This window comes from Cervus canadensis, chromosome 5 (assembly GCF_019320065.1).
Source record: "Cervus canadensis isolate Bull #8, Minnesota chromosome 5, ASM1932006v1, whole genome shotgun sequence".
NCBI classification, from domain to species: domain Eukaryota; kingdom Metazoa; phylum Chordata; class Mammalia; order Artiodactyla; family Cervidae; genus Cervus; species Cervus canadensis.
In genome coordinates this window covers 58,953,313-58,975,719 of record NC_057390.1, presented here as the reverse complement: position 1 = coordinate 58,975,719, position 22,407 = coordinate 58,953,313, and the positions used below count along the sequence as shown (strand labels likewise).

General features: G+C 34.0%; 1 protein-coding gene across 3 annotated transcripts in view; it reads left to right on the top strand.

Moving 5' to 3' along the window:
* VPS54 (VPS54 subunit of GARP complex) overlaps positions 1 to 22,407 on the top strand; it is a 109,961-nt gene that overhangs the window by 52,801 nt on the left and 34,753 nt on the right. For all 3 annotated transcript variants that reach the window (XM_043468876.1, XM_043468874.1, XM_043468877.1), the window contains 7 exons: positions 1,858 to 1,954; positions 7,695 to 8,035; positions 14,508 to 14,637; positions 15,237 to 15,418; positions 15,992 to 16,104; positions 19,245 to 19,308; positions 21,829 to 21,934. In XM_043468876.1, coding sequence (XP_043324811.1) covers positions 1,858 to 1,954; positions 7,695 to 8,035; positions 14,508 to 14,637; positions 15,237 to 15,418; positions 15,992 to 16,104; positions 19,245 to 19,308; positions 21,829 to 21,934 — 1,033 coding nt within the window. The remainder of the gene's footprint in view (positions 1 to 1,857; positions 1,955 to 7,694; positions 8,036 to 14,507; positions 14,638 to 15,236; positions 15,419 to 15,991; positions 16,105 to 19,244; positions 19,309 to 21,828; positions 21,935 to 22,407) is intronic.

Here is a 22,407-nt window from a genome sequence, read left to right as displayed (position 1 = left end):
GTCAGGGAAATGATAATACATTAGAATAAGGAGGATTTAGTTAAGGAATTACTTGCTAAAGTGTGGGCAGAGTACAGGAAAATCACAAGTGATAGTGCAGTACCTTTAAGGGACGAAGAGAGCCATTAATAGAATTCAGAAGGAGAAAAAAATGTAAGTAGCTAGAATAATCTTGTAATAATTGAATTGATGTTCAGTGGAGGGAGCCAGTCATCCTGAGGTAACCACTCCAGGGCAGAGACCGCACTGTCAGCCCCTCTCCTCCTCTCAGCCTTTTTGCAAGGGCTCCTCACTGGCCAAGTCCACAGGTCAGCCTCCCAGGGCTGAGAGAGGGTGGAGATGTACATAGATATGGAGGGTGGAAATTGAGGAAGAACAGTGCTAAATTTGTTTAGCCGTATAATTAAAACGCAATTAGCTTTGAGAAGTTTGAATGCATGACTTAGAATTGCCCATGTCTGTAATTTTTTGTCTTCCCTTGAAATTCCTATTCTGATACTTTGAGAAAAATAGTGATGAGTATTTTATGACTATGGGTTTCTTGTTTATATACATATATAAATTTTATTAACTGGTCTAAGATATGAATAGTAATATGGACAACTGTAAATCTTCTCTGGGCCAAGTTCATAGAATGAGAATTGTGGAGTTTTAATTTGTACACTTACCTAAGCTCAGGTTCAGAATTAGTTGAAGCAATCCTAATAAAGCAAGGATCACTAGTAGTTGGAAAAATTAAGTTATTGGACCTTTGCTAAAGGGAGAGTCAGTTTTTAATTTTTTTTTTCCATATGGAATTTTCTTAACTTAGAGAACATCCTATATCTCAAATATATAGGAGTACCTTTTGAGAATAAAGTCCTAAGTGTAGCATCATTAATTAAAAATTTAGAGTAATAAGTTATTACAGTGCTCTGAAATATCTTTATGGAATTCTGTTTTTTATTTTAAAAATTGATTGATGTCAGCTATAAAAATATTGGCTATACTTTAATGTATTACACTAATATAATATTTGGTGTATATATATAAAAACATTATAGATATAAATATTGGCTAATACATAGCATTTTTTTATTCACTGTGCATTGTCCTGAGTACTTATTGACTGAATACTCACATCTACCATATGTGGCAGCTTCTATCACTTTTTCCATAGGGGCTTCCCCGGTGGCTCAGTGGTAAAGAATTTGCCTGTAATGCAGGAGACGTGAATTCAATCCCTGGGTTGGGAAGATACCCTGGAGAAGGAAGTGGCAACCCACTTCAGTATTCTTGCCTGGAGAATCCCCATGGCAGGGGAGCCTGGCAGGCTATCGTCCATGGGGTTGGAAAAGAGTTGGACATGACTGAGCGACTTTCACTCACTAAGTCACTTGGCCAGAGTCACACAACTAGTTAAGTGGCAGGGCTGGATCTTGAACCAAGACACTGTGGCTCAAGAGCCCATACTCTTAGCCACTATGCCATGATACCCTTCATATATAGAAAAGTACTTTTAGTTTGTAGTTAGAAAGATAGGTTATTACATTTTTTAGGGGAGCTGTTACGTTTCTCATTTTTATTCCAGCATGTCTTTTCCACATTTAACCTAGTTTATTTATTTCTCTATCCCTTTACATTGAATGATCATAAAGCATGTTCACGTGGAATTAATACATGATAAAGATGTCTTAGAGATGTTTAAAAAAGGAGTTGTTTAGTAATTGACTTCTTCATCTCTATTGTATAATTCGAGATTAAATTGCATTATATTCTTATGTTACTAGATAGTATTCAATGTAGTTTCCTCCAACTTGTAGATAACATCATACTCGCCCCAAGACAGTCTTTATTTTTGTTTGAATTTTTTTCTAGGCTTGCAGATCAGATGAGAATGTTGAATTTTCCTCAGTGGTTTGATTTACTAACAGATATTTTCTCCAAGTTTACAATTTTCCTTCAGAGAGTTAAGGTAAGCTTATGTGATTTATCAGTTTGTCCAGAATATTCCTAAAATTGTTGGCTTTCTAGACACAAAAATTTGAATAAAACAAAATTTTTTATTTTTGCAATTTTTCTAAAGGAACTTTGTTTTAAATAAGATTTGAAGCGCTTCAGAGTATTTGGATAACTTTTTTTTTATAATTCTGGATGATTTATTTCATTTTAAAAAGAAATATGCTTACTTGGCATTAAATATTATACAGTAATATTTCCTTTTGTGATTTTGTGATGCTTGAATCTGTCTAGATTATCTATAGTTAAAATATTGTGAAACACTCAAAAATCTATCCCATAACACTTAATTTTTCTAGGAATTTAATATTAATATTATGCTGATACCATAATATTTTTAACATATGGTTCATATTTACATTATTTCACTAATGTTCTTTATTGCAGGTTTTTATTTCATTTTTAAACCTGGGATCCAATCATGTATCATGCATTACATTTAATTACTTTGTGGTCAAGCCAGTTAATTTTAATCCAATCATTATAAGGAAAAGAACTCATGTCACACAGCATTTTTCAGAAGAAAAGATGTCATAGACTCTAATATATGTTTGTTGGGATTACCAACATGTTATTACTTTTTTAGTAAGACAGTCCTTAGGAATTACTGAACATAAGAGGCTGTTAGTGAAATGTGATATTCTTTGAATTATCAGGTGTCAATATTGCGTTTATGTTCTAGTCAAGATCCCTGGCACCTCCTGAGTTTCATATTAAAAATGATCCAGGGTACTTAGGTATTTATCTATAAAATGACTTTCTTATTAAAATTGGGATGATGCTGTACATCACATATATAAGCTTTCTGGTTGAAATGGGAAAAGTTTTTATAAAATGTGATTCATTGCATTTAATTTAGACTCCTGCCAAAATGTTGATCTTATCTATTGATAGTGATAGATATCATACCTGTATCTGTGAATTGTACAGTATAAGGCCATGTTTTCACTTTTTCTTACATTCCCACCGTGACTTCATCACACACTTCTGGATATATAGAACTCCTACATTGCATAGTTGGAGTTGGCCAACTTTTTGCCAGTAATTTTTAAAATAGCCATCTTACTTGTAGATTCTATATCAGTTAAACTAAGCTAAATTACTATTTGATGTATGTGCTATATGAAAACAGTGATTTGTCCTAATTGTAGCTTCTCATTTTCACCTTTAGGCCACTTAAACTAATATTGTTGTAAAACGTCTTTGAAGATGGTTGATTTTTAAATACAGTAATTTTTCCTTGGAAAAGTTTGTGATTCATTGTAGGGCATGATTTCACTGAAACATAATATTAGAAACTTCATTTTTAATGAAGATTTTTAAATAACTACAAATTGGAAAGAACTCTGATGTCTAGCATAGAAATGGTAAAATTAGTTATGCCTAGTATACTCACTAGCATAGAATGTCATGCAGGCAAAGATTTTTAATGATTGAAGAAAATGCATACATTATAACATTAAGTGAAGAAGCAAGACAGAGACCTATTTATGTAGTGTGCTCTTAGCTGTTAAAAACATTTTGTTTTTTTTTTTTACCTCTTCATCTGCATAGACCAAAGATAGCTTGTCTTTTTGTGGTTATCTTTAGATGGTAGAATTATGTGTAATTTAAACTTGTTATTCATTCTTTTCTTTTTTCCCTAAGTTTTCTACAAAAAGAGTCATTACATTTTTGTAATTGAAGTATAGTTGACTTACAGTGTTGTATTAGTTTCTGGTATACAGAAAAGTGATTCAGTTATTCAGTTACATGTATTCATTTCATAGTCTTTTCCATGATAGTCTATTACAGGATGTTGAATATAGTTCCCTGTGCTATACAGTAGGACCATTGTTTACCTGTTTTATATAGTTTGTATCTGCTAATCCCAAACTCCTAATTTATCCACCCCCTGCCCTGCCCTTTCCCCTTTGGTAACCGTAAGTTTGTTTTCTATGTCTGTGAGTCTATTTCTTTTATGTAAATGAGTTCATTTGTATCTCTCTTTTTTTTTTGGATTCTACCCATAAGTGACATCATGTGGTATGTGGTATTGTCTTTCTGTATCTAACTTAACTTCACTTAGTATGATAATTTCCAGATCTATTCATGTTGCTGCATGGATGGATGGCATTTTTCATTCTTTTTATGGCTGAATAATATTCCATTGTATATATTTACCACATCTTTTTACCCATTTATCTGTCAGTGGACATTTCCATGTTTTGGCTATTGTAAATAGTACTGCTATAAATATTGGGTTGCATACATCTTTTCTAATTAGAGTTTTCTCCAGATATATGCCCAGGAGAGGGATCACTGGATCACATGATAACTCTATTTTTAGTTTTTTAAGGAACTTCCATACTGTTTTCCATAGTTTCTGCACAAATTACATTCCCAACAGTGGTGTCAGAAGGAACCTTTTTCTCCACATCCTCTCCAGCATTAATTATTTGTATACTTTCTGAAGACGGCCATTCTGATCAGTGTGAGGTGATGCCACATTGTGGTTATGGATAGTATTTCTCTAATAATTAGCAGTATCAAGCAACTTTTCATGTGCCTTTTGGCTGTCTGTGTGTCTTCTTGGAGAACTGTCTGGATCCACCCATTTTTTGATTTGGTGTTTTGTTTTTTTTTTACCTATATAAACTGTTTGTGTATTTTGGAAATTAATTCCTTATAGGTCACATCATTTTCAAATATTTTCTCCCAGTCTTTTCATTTTGTTTGTGGTTTCCTTTGCTGTGCAAAAGCTTTTAAGTTTAATTAGGTCCTATTTGTTTATTATTGTTTTTATTTCTATAACTCTAGGCATCAGCTCCACAAAAATATTGCTGCAATTTATGTCAAAGAGCATTCTGCCTGTGTTTTCCTCTAGGAGTTTTATAGTATCCGGTCTTACATTTAGTTCTTTAATCAATTTTGAGTTTATTTTTGTAGATGGTGTTAGAGAGTGTTCTGATTTCATTCTTTCACATGTAGCTTGTTTTCCCAGTACCACTTGTTGAAGAGACTGTCTCTTCTCCATTGTATATTCTTATATTCTTTATTGTAGATTAATTGACCACAAGTTTGTATGTTTATTTGGGGGCATTAATTGTATTTTGAATTTTTATTAGAATTTTTGTTTATTGTTTATACCCCATAGTTTAGAATGATTTGTATAGCTGAAAAAGAAAATAATCCTTAAATGAAGCTTGACAGTCTTTTCAAGAAATATTTAACTCTTAGATTTTCAACTTGTTACATAGACAGTTCTGGACTATCATTTTAGAGACTTAATCAATATGGTTACCAGATTATTTCATCCACTATTCTCAAGATTGGAAAAAATTATTTTAGTTGTTCTGGTATTTAAACATGAACTTAACTATAAATTGATGCAATAGGAAAGTTCAGAAAGTAAATCATGTACCTACTTTTTTAAAAAAATACATTTATTAGGTAGTTACTTTGTGCCAGGCACTATTCTGAGCACTTTATTTTTATTATTAATATTTTGAAATTTTTTATTGGAGTATAGTTGCTTTACCCTACTGTTGAATCTATTATGTATTGTGAAATCTTCTGGGGTTCTTAAACAAGCATGATTCCGGACTTGGAAAAAAATCACACACCTTTAAAACTTGTAGATATGGTGAAAACAGTGAAGAAGAACCCCTAAGAGAACAGCTAATACACTGTATATAGAAAACTTATTGTATTAGCTAAGATGTTGTCTGTTAAAAGTGGCAAAATGTTCGAATCAAACTAATTTAAACAATAAAAGTAATGTATTGACTTGAGGAACTTAAATTAGTCCAAAAACTATAGACTTCAGTTTTGGTGTGGTCATTGTTTTCTTGATTAGTTTTACTGTTTTATTTCATTTCTACCTCCTCTTTTTTGACTTCACTTTTAAAGTAACCTAATTGTAGCAAAATGTCTATATATAACAGTTTCAAGTCTTCCACATTTGTATACTATACCTCCTAGAACAAGATTTTTTCTTCTTCAGTCATCGAATGAAAGTCCTTAGTTTTAATCCATTGGGCTAATTTAGGTCACATACCCAGTCACTGTGGTCAAAAAATGCTATGCACTGGTTGGTTTGGGTCTGGATTTTCTTCTCACTTCGAGTCCTGTGACAGGAGGCTGGGAGCATAGTGAGTGGCTACGCAGGGCTGAGCCTGCTCCCGGAAGGTGGACTCAGTTTGCAGAGCTGTGCTCCTGTGGGGGAGGTGCAGATTAGTTGCTGGGGGAGAGAAAGACTATGTTTAACTTTTTTTTTAATGAGAAAATTTTTTTAGAAAGAAAATCACCAAGAGAGAAGAGATAAGGAAGAAGAAAGGCAGAAATGAAGATGGGAGAGGTAGCATATTAAAGATTAAGACAGCAGTAAGGATTAAAAGCAGCAATGGAATAGTATAGCAGGGAGCAGGTTTGTGACAATAGAGAAGTTACTGATGAGCGGAGAAGATATGCAGTATTCATAGACTCGAAGGCTCAGAATCTGTCTAATACTGTATGTATTCACTTAGAGTACATTTAGTCCCAAATAAACAGGAAACACAGAGTGTTTTAAACAAGGGGATTTATTAGTTCATATAAGTAAAAAAAATCCATAGGTGGGTCAACCTTTAGGTGTTTAATAGAGAAGCTGATAATATTATCAAGCCTTAGTTTTGTTCCCCTGTGTTTCTCTCAGTCTGTCTTCTATGTATCTTCTTTAGCTTTAAGCTCAGGTGGTTCGTTTGCTGATTGGCCCACCTTAGACCCTTATCCTATCTTTGGAGACTTACATTTGGAGTCTGCTTCCCTAGAACCATGTAGATCCTGAAAAAGAAATCAAGAATTTTGAGAAAGGGACAGCTAGTTATGAGAGTTCAACCTTAAATGTTAAAGTAGGAATATAGCTCCTTATTTCTTAGTAGTCCATGAAGACATTAATTTACATAAATTTACTCTTGATTCATCTACCTTTCAGTATTTATTAAATACCTCCTCCATGCACAGTACTTACTGTTCTAGGCAGTAGGATACAGTGTCTCATGGAGCTAACACTATAGTGGAAAGAGACCTAGAACTAAAGAATTAAAAGATAGCAATAACTGATATTTTTTAAAAACTGATTAATGGGATAGGATTACTGGTAGGAGTTAGAGGAGGCTTCTTTGAGGAAGTGACATTTGTGCAAGAACCTTAGTGATGAAAAGGAAACATGTATGTAAACATTAAGGTGAAGAGCATTCCCGGCAGAGGAAACAACAAAGGTACTGAGATGGAAACAGTGAAATTTAAAAGAATAAGAATGAGTGAAAAAAGATGTGAGATGAGGAGAAATGGATATAAAAGTAGATATGATAAGGAATAGGGATTGTGTTTTCTTTTTAAGTAAGCACATCAATGAATATGATCATCTGATAGGCAACTTATATTAAATGTAGCCTATTTAAGAAGTGAGAGAAATATGCACTGTATTTTAGGGAGATCGCTATTTACAAAATTAATTTGTAAGTAGAGCCCTATGCCTAAACTTTAGGGAACCCATCTCTTCAGCAGTTCTTTTTTCATCAGTCACTTTTATTGTGTAATTGAAGATAGAAATTCTGATATGCATGACCTTGACTCATTTGTAAAATGCTCAAACATACACACACAGTTCACTTTTGAAACCTTGGGTACAAAATATTTTCTATCAATTAAAAATGTATCCTGTTTTCTTCTAGGCAACCTTAAATATCATTCATAGTGTTGTTCTCTCAGTTCTTGATAAAAACCAAAGGACTAGAGAATTGGAAGAGATTTCACAACAGAAAAATGCTGCAAAAGATAATTCACTAGACACAGAAGTGGCTTATTTAATCCATGAAGGCATGTTTATAAGTGATGCATTCAGTGAGAGTGAATTAACACCTATAGCCATAGATACTACCTCTCAAAGAAATGCATCTCCAAATAGTGAGCCCTGCAGCAGTGATTCTGTATCTGAACCAGAATGTACTACTGATTCTTCATCCAGCAAAGAGCTGATATCATCATCTGTTACTCCAGGAGCTGTGGATATTATGTGAGTATGGTGACTGTTGCCAGATTAACAAGACTTTGAGTCATCTTATTAATGGTTTAAATAAAACTGATTCTTCATTTTATTGAAAAACCATGTATACTTTGGTCTTTTGTAATTTAACAAAAATAAATAAATTTTATGAAACATATATTTTTGAAAATTTATATAAGGTAAGGAGGTGTGTTTTGGAAATAATTGAGAATTACAGAATTTTAAGTCTGGAAAGAAACGATTTAATTAAATGCCCCCAATTTGGAGAGTTTAGATGGCTTATTTAAAGTCATTAGTGGCAGAACCTGTCCTGGAACTCAGGTCAGTATTTCCTTAGTTATGTTTCTTTCTTTTACTGTATCACCTTTGTATTTTGTATATATAGTAAAGATGTATTTGGTTTACAGTTTTCAGTTGTTCAAAGGCATGAGTTTCCAAGTGGGTCACACTGTCTTTTTAATATTACTTTTTAAAACTTATTTTGAAATAATTTCAGATTTACAGAAAAGTTGCCAGAATTATTTAAAAAAAAAAGCCTCTAGTATATCCTTCACCTTGCTTCCCCAGTTAAGTCTATATCACATTGCCCTCTTTCTCCCTTTCTCTCTTTTCATCTCTCCTTTGTCTCTCATGTTAAAATTTTTACTCATTCATTTGACAGTAGATTTCAGACTTGATGTCCCAAATACTTAAGCATATATTTCCTAAATACAATAACACTTTCTAACAACTGCAGTATCCTAGTGAAAATCAAGAGAATACTGATCCATTGTTACCATCTAATCCATACACCCCATTAAGTGTTTTGAATAGAACAAAAGCAAAATAAAGCCAGTACAATCTTTTTGGTCCAAGAACATCATTTATATTTTGTAATTATTAAGAGTAATAGCAACTCAGTATTTTTGTTCATTTTGATATAAATCAGATTATGGCCTAGGAGCTTATATAGGTTGCAGTTATAGTGTAGAGTCAACTATAACATCTCCTCTCCCTCTATCAATCAAGCAAACCCTGAACTACCTATAAATAAAAATATTATTTTCTCTGTTTAGGCTTATATTTTCACATATATTGGTTACGGTTCAGTCTAAAACTGCTGTTAAAAGAGATGTTAAAACATTTATAGTTTAAGCAATGTGTTAATAGAAATTTTGTTTCTCTCCTGTAACCGTTAAAGAGATAGGAAATTTTTTCCAGAGCTGAGAACGTAAATCCACCATCTCATTTTGTGGCTTCTACCTGTGCCTTAGGAGGCTGCTCCAATTTTATCATCTTATTTCCATCTGTAGTAGGAAGAAGGAGAGGACAAAGGCTGAGACTCTCTTTACTTTTTTGTTTTGACTTTTTAGTTGGAATGTAATGCATATATAGGGGAATGCACCAGTTATAACATTCAGCTCAATTTATAGTAACAAAATGAACATGCTGGTGTAATCACCACCCAAGAGACAGACATTACCAGCTCTTTTGAAGCACCCTATTGCCACTGTGCTTTCACTTTTTCCCAAAGGAAACCATTAAAACTGTTGATTTTTCCAGGTTTTGAACTTTTATATAAATGGAACCATTGAATTATGGCCTTTAGTCTCTGATTTCTTTCATTTCCCATTATATTTGTGATATTTTTCTAAATTGTTGCATATAGCAGTAGTTTATTTGTATATAGATGTTCCACTTTCTGACTGCACAGCAGTGTATTTATCATTCTGCTGTTGATGAAGTTTGGATTATTTTCAGTTTGTTGTGACTGTTCTTGTAGATGTCTTTGGTGTACATGTCATAAGTATTTCTGTTGACTATATACCTAAGAATGATTAAGTATGTGAATAGTCAATTTAACTAAAGCCAAATAGGTTCCCAAAGTGATTATACTCCTTTACAGTCCTATCAGTTTTGTGGAAGCATTCCTGTCTCTCCACATCTTCATTCATCTTGGTGTTGTCAGTCTTTCACATGTCAGTAAAACATTTTGGTATGTCACAGGTGTAATACTTTAAATTTTTCTTTCCCTGATGATTGGTAAGAGGACACTTTTCATATATTTACTGGCTGTTTGAATATCCTCTTGTGAAGTGCCTATAAATCCTTTGCCCACTTCTCTCTTGGTTTGCCTTTTATTTCTTACTGATTATGGAAGTTCTTTATGTAGTCTCAACACAGCCCTTTGTCAGTTGGTCCATGATGCAAATACCTTCTCCCACTCTGTGGGTTGGCTTTTCACTTTTTTATTGGGGTCTTTTGTGAACAAGAGTTCTTAACTTTAATATAATCTTATGATTCATTCTTTCCTTTAATGGTTTATGTTTTTTTTTGTGTGTCCTATTGAAGAAAATCTTTCACTACCGTAAGACTTTGATGATATTCTCTTGCTTTTTTCTGGAATATTTGTTGATGTCCCTTGCACATTTAGATCCACAACGTATCTGAATTGATTTTTGTGTGTTGTGTGAAGTTATTTTCTTTTTTCCCATGTAGATATCTTTTTGACCTCACACCATTTATTGAAAAGACTGTCTTACCCATTTCCATATAGTACTCCTCTTGCCTTAAATTAAATATTCATGTAGAAATGAGTCTGTTTCTAGACTGTTTTGTTCAGTTGTCTTTCTTCACACCAGTACCATTTTATATTAGTTATGATATCTTTTTAATTAACCTTAATATCTGATAATTTCTCTACCTTTTATTGTTCTCCCAAGATGCCTTAGATGTTACACATCTATATATATTTTAGCTTTGTTAGCTCTCTTGTTATTATCACATAAACTTGTCCATATTTTTCCTTTCTATTTAAGAGCACAATTCAGAATTTGCAATCCCACATTCTAGTGGCTAGAATGTTTTCACATGTCTATATCCAGCTGTAAGAGAGGTTTGAGAAATAGTGTACAGCTTGTTGGCTACTTGATAGCTAAAACAGTTACCGTGGCAGAAGAGAGAAGAGATATTAAAAGATAGCTGGAAAATGTGCCTGTACTATTTGAGATTCCTTTAAATCAAATGCAGTCTCAGATTTTAACCCACCCCTCCCACCTCCATTGTGGCTCGCTATGCACTTTAGAGCTTCTCTGGCTTTCCACAATGACATGCTCCCATAGCATGATTACAGAGCATCTATAAATTGTTCCTTCTATGTTTCATAGGTACATAAATGTCTGGAAACTACCCACTTTCCATTGCCAAAGGGGCAATGGATTGATTGAATGTATTTATACATTTAACCCTAACTAGTTCTTCCCTGTGTCAAGTGTTTTTGCAGTGTGTAATTGTGTCACAGATACAGTACATGCAGAAATGATGTCTGATTTTTGTATCTTTGTTAGTGGTAGATTTTCTCTGTTTTCTTACATTATCAAAATAACCTACAGCTTTGTAAGTTTATTGCAATGTAAATACGGGCACAAAAGAGTAAATAATCTCCCAGACAGGAAATGGGAAAGAAAAAATAATGGATAGGATTAGAAAGTAGTATAGATTTTTTAAACTTTTTTATTTTAAATTGTGGTTAAAAAAACACATGCAGTTTATCATCCTAGCCATTTCTAAGTGCACAGTTCAGTAGTGGTAAATGTATTCACATAGTTGTACAACCAATCTGGAGATCTTTTTCTTCTTGCAAATCTGAAACCTTGTGCACATTAAACAGTAACTCACCATATCCTCCCCTACCAATTCCCTGGCAACTACCCTTTTACTTTGTATCTCTATTAGTTCAGTGACTCTAAGTACTTCATATAAGTGGAATCATACACTGTCCTTTTGAGACTATCTTATTTTGTTTAGCATAATCTCTTTAGGGGTGTCCCAGGTGGTGCTAGTGGTAAAGATCCCACCAGATAATGCAGGAGACTCAGGTTTGATCCCTGGGTAGGGACTATCCCCTCGAGGAGGAAATGGCAATCCACTCTAGTATTCTTGCCTGGAGAATCCCGGGACAGAGGAACCTGGCGGGTTATAGTCCATTGGGTCCCAAAGAGTCGGACTGGACTGAGTGACTAAGCACAGAGTTGTTTTTAAGTTTCATCTATGTTGTAGCATGTCAGAATTTCCTTCTTTTTTTGAGGCCGAATGATATTCCAATGTAGGTATATACCACATTTTTACCCGTTTGTCTGTCAGTGGACTCTTGGATTGCTTCCATCCCTTGGATGTTCTAAATAATGCTACTATGAACATGAGTGTGCAGATACCTCTTTAAGATCCTGCTTTCAACTCTTTTGTATATGTAACCAGACACTGGTTCATGTTTGTGAGCAGTCTTTTGTTTTTCCTGTCAACAGTAAAGAGATACAATTAGAATTAAAATTTTAAAAATCTTTTTTAAAAGCAAAATTATAAATAATTAAATAAATTAATTTATGAAGCTCAAACTTCCCAGCTTTATGGGAAGTGGTACTGAAATAGCACTTGGGCTGTTTATAGAAGTAAATGTTGGAATAGAGGAAGCTTCAGTTCAGTTCAGTCGCTCAGTCGTGTCCGACTCTTTGTGACTCCATGAATCGTAGCATTCCTGGCCTCCCTGTCTATCACCAACTCTCAGAGTTTACTCAAACTCATGTCCATCGAGTCGGTGATGCCATCCAGCCATCTCATCTTCTGTCGTCCCCTTCTCCTCCTGCCCCCAATCCCTCCCAGCATCAGGGTCTTTTCCAATGAGTCAACTCTTCGCATGAGGTGGCCAAAGTACTGGAGTTTCAGCTTCAGCGTCAGTCCTTCCAGTGAACACCCAGGACTGATCTCCTTTAGGATAGACTGGTTGGATCTCCTTGCAGTCCAATGGACCCTCAAGAGTCTTCTCCAACACCACAGGCAAAAACATCAATTTTTCAGCGCTCAGCTTCTTTATAGTCCAACTCTCACATCCATACATGACCACTGGAAAAACCATAGCCTTGACTAGATGGACCTTTGTTGGCAAAGTAATGTCTCTGCTTTTTATTATGCTATCTAGGTTGGTCATAACTTTCCTTCCAAGGAGTAAGTGTCTTTTAATTTCATGGCTGCAGTCATCATCTGCAGTGATTTTGAGCTGCCAAAAATAAAGTCAGCCACTGTTTCCACTGTTTCCCCGTCTATTTCCCATGAAGTAATGGGACCAGATGCCATGATCTTGGTTTTCTGAATGTTGAGCTTTAAGCCAACTTTTTCACTTTCCTCTTTCACTTTCATCAAGAGGCTTTTTAGTTCCTCTTCACTTTCTGCCATAGCTTAGCAGGTTAGAAATAGTATTAGACTAATTCTGAGTTCTAGTCTCACGCTTTCAACCTTGTGACCTTGGGTAGATCACTTAAACTTTCAAGATTTAGTATCCTCATCTGTTAAGTAGGAGTTTGTCTGCCTCAGAGTGTGGGACCCAAGTAAGATACTGTATCTGAAAGTGTTTTAAAAATATTGATCCCTCTATTATTTTAAGCACTAGTAAATAAACTTAATGACATAACTTTAAAGGATAGCAGGTAACAGCTTTCTTCAATACCTTAACCAAGTGGTTTGCCTCAAATTAATAGACATCACATCCTCTTTGAAATGTCTTTGAAAGTTGTTGTCATTCTTTGGTCACTAAGTCTTGTCTGACTCTCTTACAACCCCATGGGCAGTAGCCTGTCAGGCTTCTCTGTCCAAGGTATTTCCCAGGCGAGGATACTGGAGTGGGTTGACATTTCCTTCTCCATGGGATCTTCCCAATCCAGGGAACAAGCCCACGTCTCCTGCATTGATAGACAGATTCTTTACTGCTGAGCCACCAGGTAGAAAAATTATGCTAAGGCACTTCACTTTAACACTAAGCTGAATTTTTGGCACAAAATCCGTGGTCTTTATACATGCTCTAGGGGGGTGGGAAATGCATAAAAAGACAAAAAGTCTTTACATTTCTTCCTCAAAATTGGAATAAATGCATTACATATTATATATACTCCTATTTAATTGTAAGTTCCTTAAGAAAACATATTCCCTCCAGTGTCTAGGACTTAAATACAATAAGTGCTCAAGAAATACTAGTTCAGTTGATCTAACTGTTAATTCATAATTAGAATTCATAACTTATAATTCATAATTATAAATAAAAAGCGGGCCTGTTTGTTCCTTCCTTCCATTTCTTTCCTCTTCCTTCCACTATGTCATCCTGGGCAACCTGTGCACAGCCTGCCATAGATACGACCTTGTACCTAATGTTTTGTTTTGTTTGTTTGTTTTTTGCTATAGTTTTTGCAGAATTTCCAGTCAGAGTCTGAATTAAGTATTAAAAATACTACAACAGAGAGAGAAGATTATTCAAGATTAGGGAGAAATTTATGTGTACCATCCGAACTTGCTTATATGATGCCCTGCCACAAAATTAAAACTGTGTGATACATCAAAACAGAATTTTCCCTTAAATGTAAATTTTACAGCTTTTTGTTTTTTATTGGTATGTCATCTGTGGAGATCAGTGTGTTTACAACTTTTCTTGACTTAATCTCTTTTTTGTCATTTTCAGGGTCAATGAAGATGTGAAATTAACTGACTTAGAGCTAGGAAAGCTGGCAAATAATATCCAGGAGTTATTATATAGTGCCTCAGATATATGCCATGATCGAGCTGTCAAATTTCTCATGTCAAGAGCTAAGGTTATTTGTTTTGATAAAGTTTATATATTTTTTACATAGTAAAATTACTTTGAAAATCTAGAATATATCCTTGCTTGTATCCCTATATTCTGCATAATGCATATTATATTTTTAACACTTAATAAGGTACTGGTGTGGTCAATTAGGGAGGTGTTGAAATGCAAAATAATCCAAATAAAAGAAATAGTAAAACTTAAGCTTGATTTTCAAATAAATGATTAAAAGACTTAACTCAATAATTATTTGAAATTAATGTGCTATTTTTATACATATATATGTGTATTATTAACCAAATAATTTATTAAGAAAATTAGTTTTTCTCCAGTATTATGAAAATTGTGTAGTACGACCTGAATTTATTAGAGTTAGTTTATCTTAAAGGGATCAGAATAAAATTTAGACATCTTAAACTTTTAATGCTTGATTTCTGGGACTAAAGTATTGGGAAATTTCATTAAAAATTATCTTAAAATAATTTTTAGGAATTAGTATAAGTATTATAAAATAATTAATATTAATGTTGTTTAAATTGGTTTTATAGCTATTCCATATTTAGTATTATACTAACTCATGAATATTATGTTATCCTTAAAATTTAGGATGGTTTTCTTGAGAAGCTAAATTCCACGGAATTCATATCACTTTCCAGATTAATGGAAACATTCATTTTAGAAACTGAACAGATATGTGGAAGAAAAAGCATGTCATTACTTGCAGCACTTCAGAGCCAAGCAAATAAATTTGTAAATAGGTTTCATGAAGAGAGAAAAACCAAACTCAGGTATTATTACCATTCTGCTCATTTTTTCCCCTTTACTTTATAAAACACAGTTATATTTAAAAGAGGAAACTTCATTGATTGGCCAATTAAAACCCCTGACAGTTGTTTTTCTTTTAAATTATAGACATTGTGTAATTAAATCACCATTTCTTGGCTATTGAAAGTGGAGTTAGAATGTTTATTTCTGTGAAAGTACTTATCCTGATAGACTGACTTTTGCTTTCCCACTCGAAGTGAAGTTAATTATGTTTTACCATTCTTCTTGACTAGGCTAAGAAATATAAAAAGGGAAATATTTCCTCAAACTATTTGTACTATTTATGATTGACCTCAGTTTATTAAGCTGTTCAGCACTTCTTTAAAAGTCTCACGTACTAGCAACAGCTAATGACCATTACTGTACAGAAAGTCAAATGCCTTGTATTGCATGGGCTCTACTTGAATTTAACTAAGATACATGTAGTCTTAATTATATAAGTCTTAAGTACTCACTTGGCTTTTCCTTTTCTTTTCACCCTAGGAGATAGGGTTGAAATATTGTTAAAGTTTATCTTTCTTTTTACTTTTGAATAGCCTTCTCTTAGACAATGAACGCTGGAAGCAAGCTGATGTTCCTGCAGAATTTCAGGATCTTGTTGATTCTATATCAGATGGAAAGATTGCTTTACCTGAAAAAAAATCAGGGGGTATGTGTACTCTTTCACAGATTGTTTCAATTTTATATTGTTTGTTCATTTTGTAAGAGTGCTTAATATTTTTTTAATTGATAGTACCTGTTGGAAACCTTAGAACTCATATTCCCAGCTTAGTTAGTAAGTAGTTGACTTGAAAAGTATTAGGCAATTTATAATACTTTTAAATACTTACTGAATATCAACCATATTCCAAACATTGGACCAAGAGCTTTACGTGCATTTATTCTCCCAACAACCTATGATAAAGATACTATTATTACCTTGTTTAATATTGAGGAGGCATGAGGCTTCCAGGAGTTAAGGAATCTGGTACAAATGAAGATCTGTGATTTGAAACCAACTTTATGTAACTTCATAGCTGTGTTCTTAACCACTGTATTATATAGTTTAGAGAATATGTATTATACTGGTAAACTTATATGTTTCAGATATTGAGACATAGGTAAGAGGTATAATTTTATTTTAAAAGGGCTAAGTCTAATGAAAAATATATTTATTAGCAATCATAAGTAATGTAGTAGTGATATGATAGAGAAAACCAAAATGTAAAGAACCATAGAAAAAGATACCTAATTACAATTTTGAAAATACAAAAAAAAAAAAAAGAAAAAGAAAACTATGAAGGAGACTACAAAGGAAAGGCAGGGAGGCAGGACAATCTAGAAGACAAAAGTTAAAAAAATTAGAGTTTCAAGAAGAAAATTGTTACTGGTATTAAATATCAATCAGGTTTCTTGTGAAAGATACACAATGGCTAGAAATATTTTTGTATGTCAGGTTAAGTGTAATACCAGGATGCGTTGTAGTTATGAAGTTCTTGAATGTTTTTAATGAAGGAGGCAGTTGCATTTTCAGTTTTTATGCGTTTAATGAAAGTTTAATATTTTTACCTAGAAATATTTTTAAATTGTATACTGTACCATAAAATGCAGCTGTATTGCAAGAGAAAGACTGATAGGGACCACTTGTTTGACACACAGGAGATCATTTGCAGTCTTTTTAATTCAGTGGAGTGATTGAGCCAGACTGTAGTTCATTGCTGAGTAATTCAAAAGGTAAGGAAGGGTAGACAAGTGTAAGGCTACCTTTTCAAACAGGCCTTTCACGTTTGGCTCTGGAGGGAAAGTAAATGATGAAGTGGCAGCTAGAGACACAAGAGCTATTAGAAAGGCTATTACCTTTAAATTCGCTTAGGGAATTGAGAGAAGAGTTTTAAGATAAGAGAAACTGAATTATATTTTTATGCTTAATAGAAAGAGGAAGAAGGTTGATTTAAAATAAAAGTGACATAAAGTGATTGTAGGGGTAGGACCCCTGGAATTGAATCCACGGTTCAAGAGAGGGGCTCCCTCTGCCCACTGTAATGAGAGGGGGTGAGGAACAGGTGAAAATTAGAGTAATTCAAATATCGTAGAGGGAGAAATTGAAGAAATCGAGTAAATTTCTGTTGTTTAGTGACCATTTTTAGTAGATAACAGTGTCGGGTGGTGGTCACAATTTTTAAATTGATTGTATGATATTAGCAAAGCAAAAGTGTTTATGTGGAAAAGACTGAAAGAAAAATAAGACACTCTGATCATCCTAAATCACAAACTTAAAATTATAGGACCTATTACCCATCTGTTCTTTCAAGCTGTATTTGATTGACTTTCCACTGTGTGAGGTGTTATGCTAGATGACTGAGACATGTCTTATCCCTAGAGAGCTCATACTCTTGGAGTTTACTATCCTGAACACATTCCAATTTTGAATTAAAATCATAACTCTAAAAGTGATTTAATTTATCATGTGTTTTCCCCACAGAGTGAACTATTTATTTTCACTTCCTCTTTGTAGGATATGGACAGTAGAAAGTTTCTCTTACAAACCCTGCTCTTTTATTTTTCTCTGACCAGGAAGAAAGTATATGCTATTAGAAATTCATTAATATTTTACTAGTTCATGCAAAGTTAAGGATCCTGGGTTATATTCATTCACCTATCATCCATTTATTGAGTTACTAACTACTTAGCAAGGCATTGGGGAGATGAAGTTTAATGGATAGCAGTAAATGTTAATTTAGTGCTTACCCAATGCTAGACAGTTTGTTCTAAGCACTTTAGATTGTTATCTCATTTACAGGTCCATGAGCTGTAGTATTCCCATTTAACAGATATGAAAACTAAGGCACAAAGAGGTTAAGCAACATACCTAAGGTTACATGGCTAGAAAGTGGTAGAGCTGGGATCCAACTGCAGGCAGACTGATGTTAGGGCCCTTTTTTAAGTACTGTGCTAAGTCACTTCTCTGCAGTATTGAGTGTTGGTTAAGATACAACCCCAGTCCTCAAGAAACTTTAATCTGACATATAGAGTGAATTATGATTAGAAATTATATCACACTGAATTTCTTTACTTGAAAGAAATGAGGATGTAGATATTTAATGTCTTAGAACAAAGGGGCTTGAAACTTACAGAATCATTATGACTTACTTGCCCATGGTACTCCGTTTAATTGGCAGATTCAAGAGAGTAATTCAGTCCACTGTTCTTTTCACTTCAACATACTGAATTTTGTTTATTAATGATAAAAAATACCATGTGCTGAAAATAAAGTAACTTTTGGATAAAGATCATAAAAAATAAATATATAATCTCTCCACTGAATTTAGGTATTAACTTGTATTCTAAAGATTATAATAAAAAAAACCAGTTGAAATGCTAGTTATGCCTTTCCAGACTAATAACACTCTTCTTTTACTTCTTATCAGTCATCTGCCATGTACCAGACCTAAAGGATAGACAGTTTGTAAGCATTATCTCTTTCACTGACAACTATACTTAAAGATAGATATCGTTGTCTATGTTTAATGGATACAGATACCAAGACTCAAAAGAAGTAATTGGTTCGAAGTCATTTATCCAGTAATTGGTGATACTGGAACTCAAATTCAGATTTCTCCGATTCCAAATCCAATATACTTTACTAACTTTGTGCTAAATTGTTTTCCAAGAAGTAGATTTATTTGCAAAAATGAGGTCGTTCCAGGCCTTAGATAGGAACTTTTTCAGTTTTCTTCCTAGTTTAAATTTTTTATAAAGTATTTTGTTGCATCTTATACCCATGTCTCTTTATTTGCTTTAACTCTCTAGCTACAGAAGATAGAAAACCAGCTGAAGTTCTTACTGTTGAGGGGCAACAATATGCTGTTGTTGGGTGAGTGACACATTTTTATTAGTTGAGTCAAGTATTTAAAACACAGGTCTTCTAGTTACCCTTTGATGTGAACTGGAAATTTTAGATTAACAATTGTAAATCTTACAAAGAATTTTAAATAAATTTTATGGATTACTTTTTATTTTGTAGTATTCTGTATCCATTAGAAACTCTACTGGCTAAATAAAAAAGGGGTTGGTTGATTTTTCTCATACAACAAGAACTTTGAGGTACATCCAAGGGTGCCACAGTGGCTCTCTGATGTAAATGTGTCAAGCTCTTTCTCTCTTTTTTTCCTGCAACTTTCTTGGTGTGCAATATGCAACATATTGAAGTTGTGAGCTCTGGAGTCAAACTGCTTAGGTTTGAATCTCAGCAACTCTGTTACTTTGTGACTTGGGGCAAGTTACTCTGTGTACCTCAGTTTCTTTTTTGTAAAACAAAATGTGGGAAATAGTACTTACTGTACTTAGAATTATTGTGAAACAGGTAATTCCTGTAAAGCATCTTGCACAGTTCTAGTTCACCTAACAAGAAGTTGATAGCTATTGGTAGTTATTTCCATTACCATCATTTGTCATTAGGTCTTTTATTCTTTTACCAATAACAGTATTTCAAATTCATGTTAACTAAGAAAAATATAAATCCCAGTGTTGCTTGTCTAGGACTGTATGCCTTTTATTAATAGATACTTAAGATAATATCTTCATATACTTTAGTAACACTTAATAATTTAGGTATTTTCATATATATGATCTCATTTGATCTCTCCAACCACACTATGAAATAGACATTTCAGGTATTATTGTTCCCTTTCTATGGTTAAGAGACTTGGAGCTTAGAAGCTTAAGTATTTAATATAAAATTACCCACATGGAGCCAGAATTAGAATCAAAATCTAGCTCCCATTATCTATACCAGAATTCTTTTTCACTGTTCTTCTTCGTTTCTTGTCACTAAATGAGTCTTTTCTGAAATATCCATCCCCTCCAGGAAGAATGAATGATCCTCCCCTTGTAACTCTGTGTGCCTCTATCATGGCTCTTTCTGCAGTGTATTAGAGTTATTTATTTGTGTATGTATCTCCCTGGTTATTATCTGAATCCTCAAAGATGGGGATCATTTACTATTTTAATTTTTCTTGGTACCTAATAAGCACTCAATTAGTGTGAATAGAATTTATGCTTTTTCTCAACCTGTATATTCTCCAAAACTCCAAAGTACAACCACTGTAAGCTAAAGCTTCCATTCCTTCCTTTTCTGGAATTCTTTTCCATTTCTGGTAGGACAAAACTTTTTTCAACCTCACTGTAATCTTAGTCCTTCAATCTAATTGTCATTTCTTTCCTTAATTACCCATTGCAATTGGCCCTCTATATCTGCGGGTTCTGGATCCCACTAACCAGCATGTAGAACCCATGGATATAGAGGGAAGACTTTACTATGCCATTTTACATAAGGACTTGAGCATGCATGGGTTTTGGTATTCACGGGGTATCCTGGAGCTAGTCCCCTGTGGCTACTGAGGAAGGACTGTGTCTTGTTACTCTTCCCTTACTTAATGGAAATGGTCCCCTCTGGCTGTCTGTCTTTCTTGCTTTTTAAGCCAAAGAGACTACTGCCAAAATGCTGAACTCTCTGGCTAAAAGGGCAGTATTGTATATTCAGTGAGAAGATTACAAAAGATAACAATGGACTCCTGCCCAGTAAAGCAGACTCTAGGATTATGCATAGAGAGTAATGTATGGTCTAACAATTTAAGCTGTTATAAAGGCTAGATACTCTCCTCCTTGAAGCACTGCTCTCTCTCTTTCAGACTTTTATAACATTATTTTACACGGATCACTCATTTCTCAGAATCTCATTGAATTTAGATGTCCTGTAATGAATGGCTGTTTCCCTCTTAATTTCAACCTTATTTAACCTCCCAGTAGTGTCTCTTTTCAGCTTGTGGCATACCTTGCTAATGAGCTGATAACTTTCTCAACTTTGGAAAACCTTTTGTGACTTACCAATAAGCTTCTTAGGAGATATATTGTTCTCAGAAGCCACAATTTCTCTTTTATCTCACTAAGAAAATCTAGACTAGGCCCTTCCTTAATTCAACATTTATGATAACCTGCTATATAATCAGAAACACTGCTTAAACTTTTTTCAGTGTTGGCCAAGGATTTTTAAATTGACCAAGGAATGGGATACCTGCCTTACTGAAGAGACTTACTTATTGCAAGTGTCCACAGAGAGTGATGTGCTCATAGCACAAAATTTAAGGAAGTACCCTTTCTCAGTGTCATGAAAGTGCATGCCCTGCAATTGCACAACCTTGAAACTGAGTGCCTCCTTAATTTTACACCCTAGAGGTTTTCTGTTACCTTACCCTAGTCCCTACTTGCTCTACTTATAGGTAAAACACATCACTGAACAGTTGCCAAGATCATTATTGATTTTTGTATGCGAAATCAGTTAGATTTTTCTTGAGTGCCTACTTGTTCATCTCTCTCTCTCTTTTTTTTTTGGTAGAACTGTATTGCTGTTGATAAGAATTATCCTTGAATATTGCCAGTGTGTGGATAATATCCCATCTGTTACTACTGACATGCTCACTCGTCTATCAGACTTATTGAAGGTATGTATGATTTCACTCTTATGGAAAAATAGTTGGAAGAAGTAATACATTAGGGTGTGAGTAATCTTCCAACTCTTAGACATTTCAAGGTCATGGTATCTTTTAAGACATTAATTTTGTGACATTTGGCTGTGGTTGATTCACAACATGTTATTTCAAGGCCACCTGCTTCCTTCTCACTCAACATTTAGTGATTCCTCATTACACCCATAGAGTTGTTAATGACATTGGAGACAGGAGATGATTTGTTCGTTAGGTGCTGAACATGACTGAGGCCACTTAGGTCAAAAAACCTGGACTGGTTTCAAATGTGCATGGAAGGAATTCACTGAACTTTACAAAATTCATCTCACTAAGGTTAGAGATTTTTCTTTAAATCATTCTTTCAGAACCATTGATGTGAAGTGAAACTGTGGTCATAGTTTTATTCAGCCATTTCATATTAACAGATATTTTAAACTGCTAGATAGAGA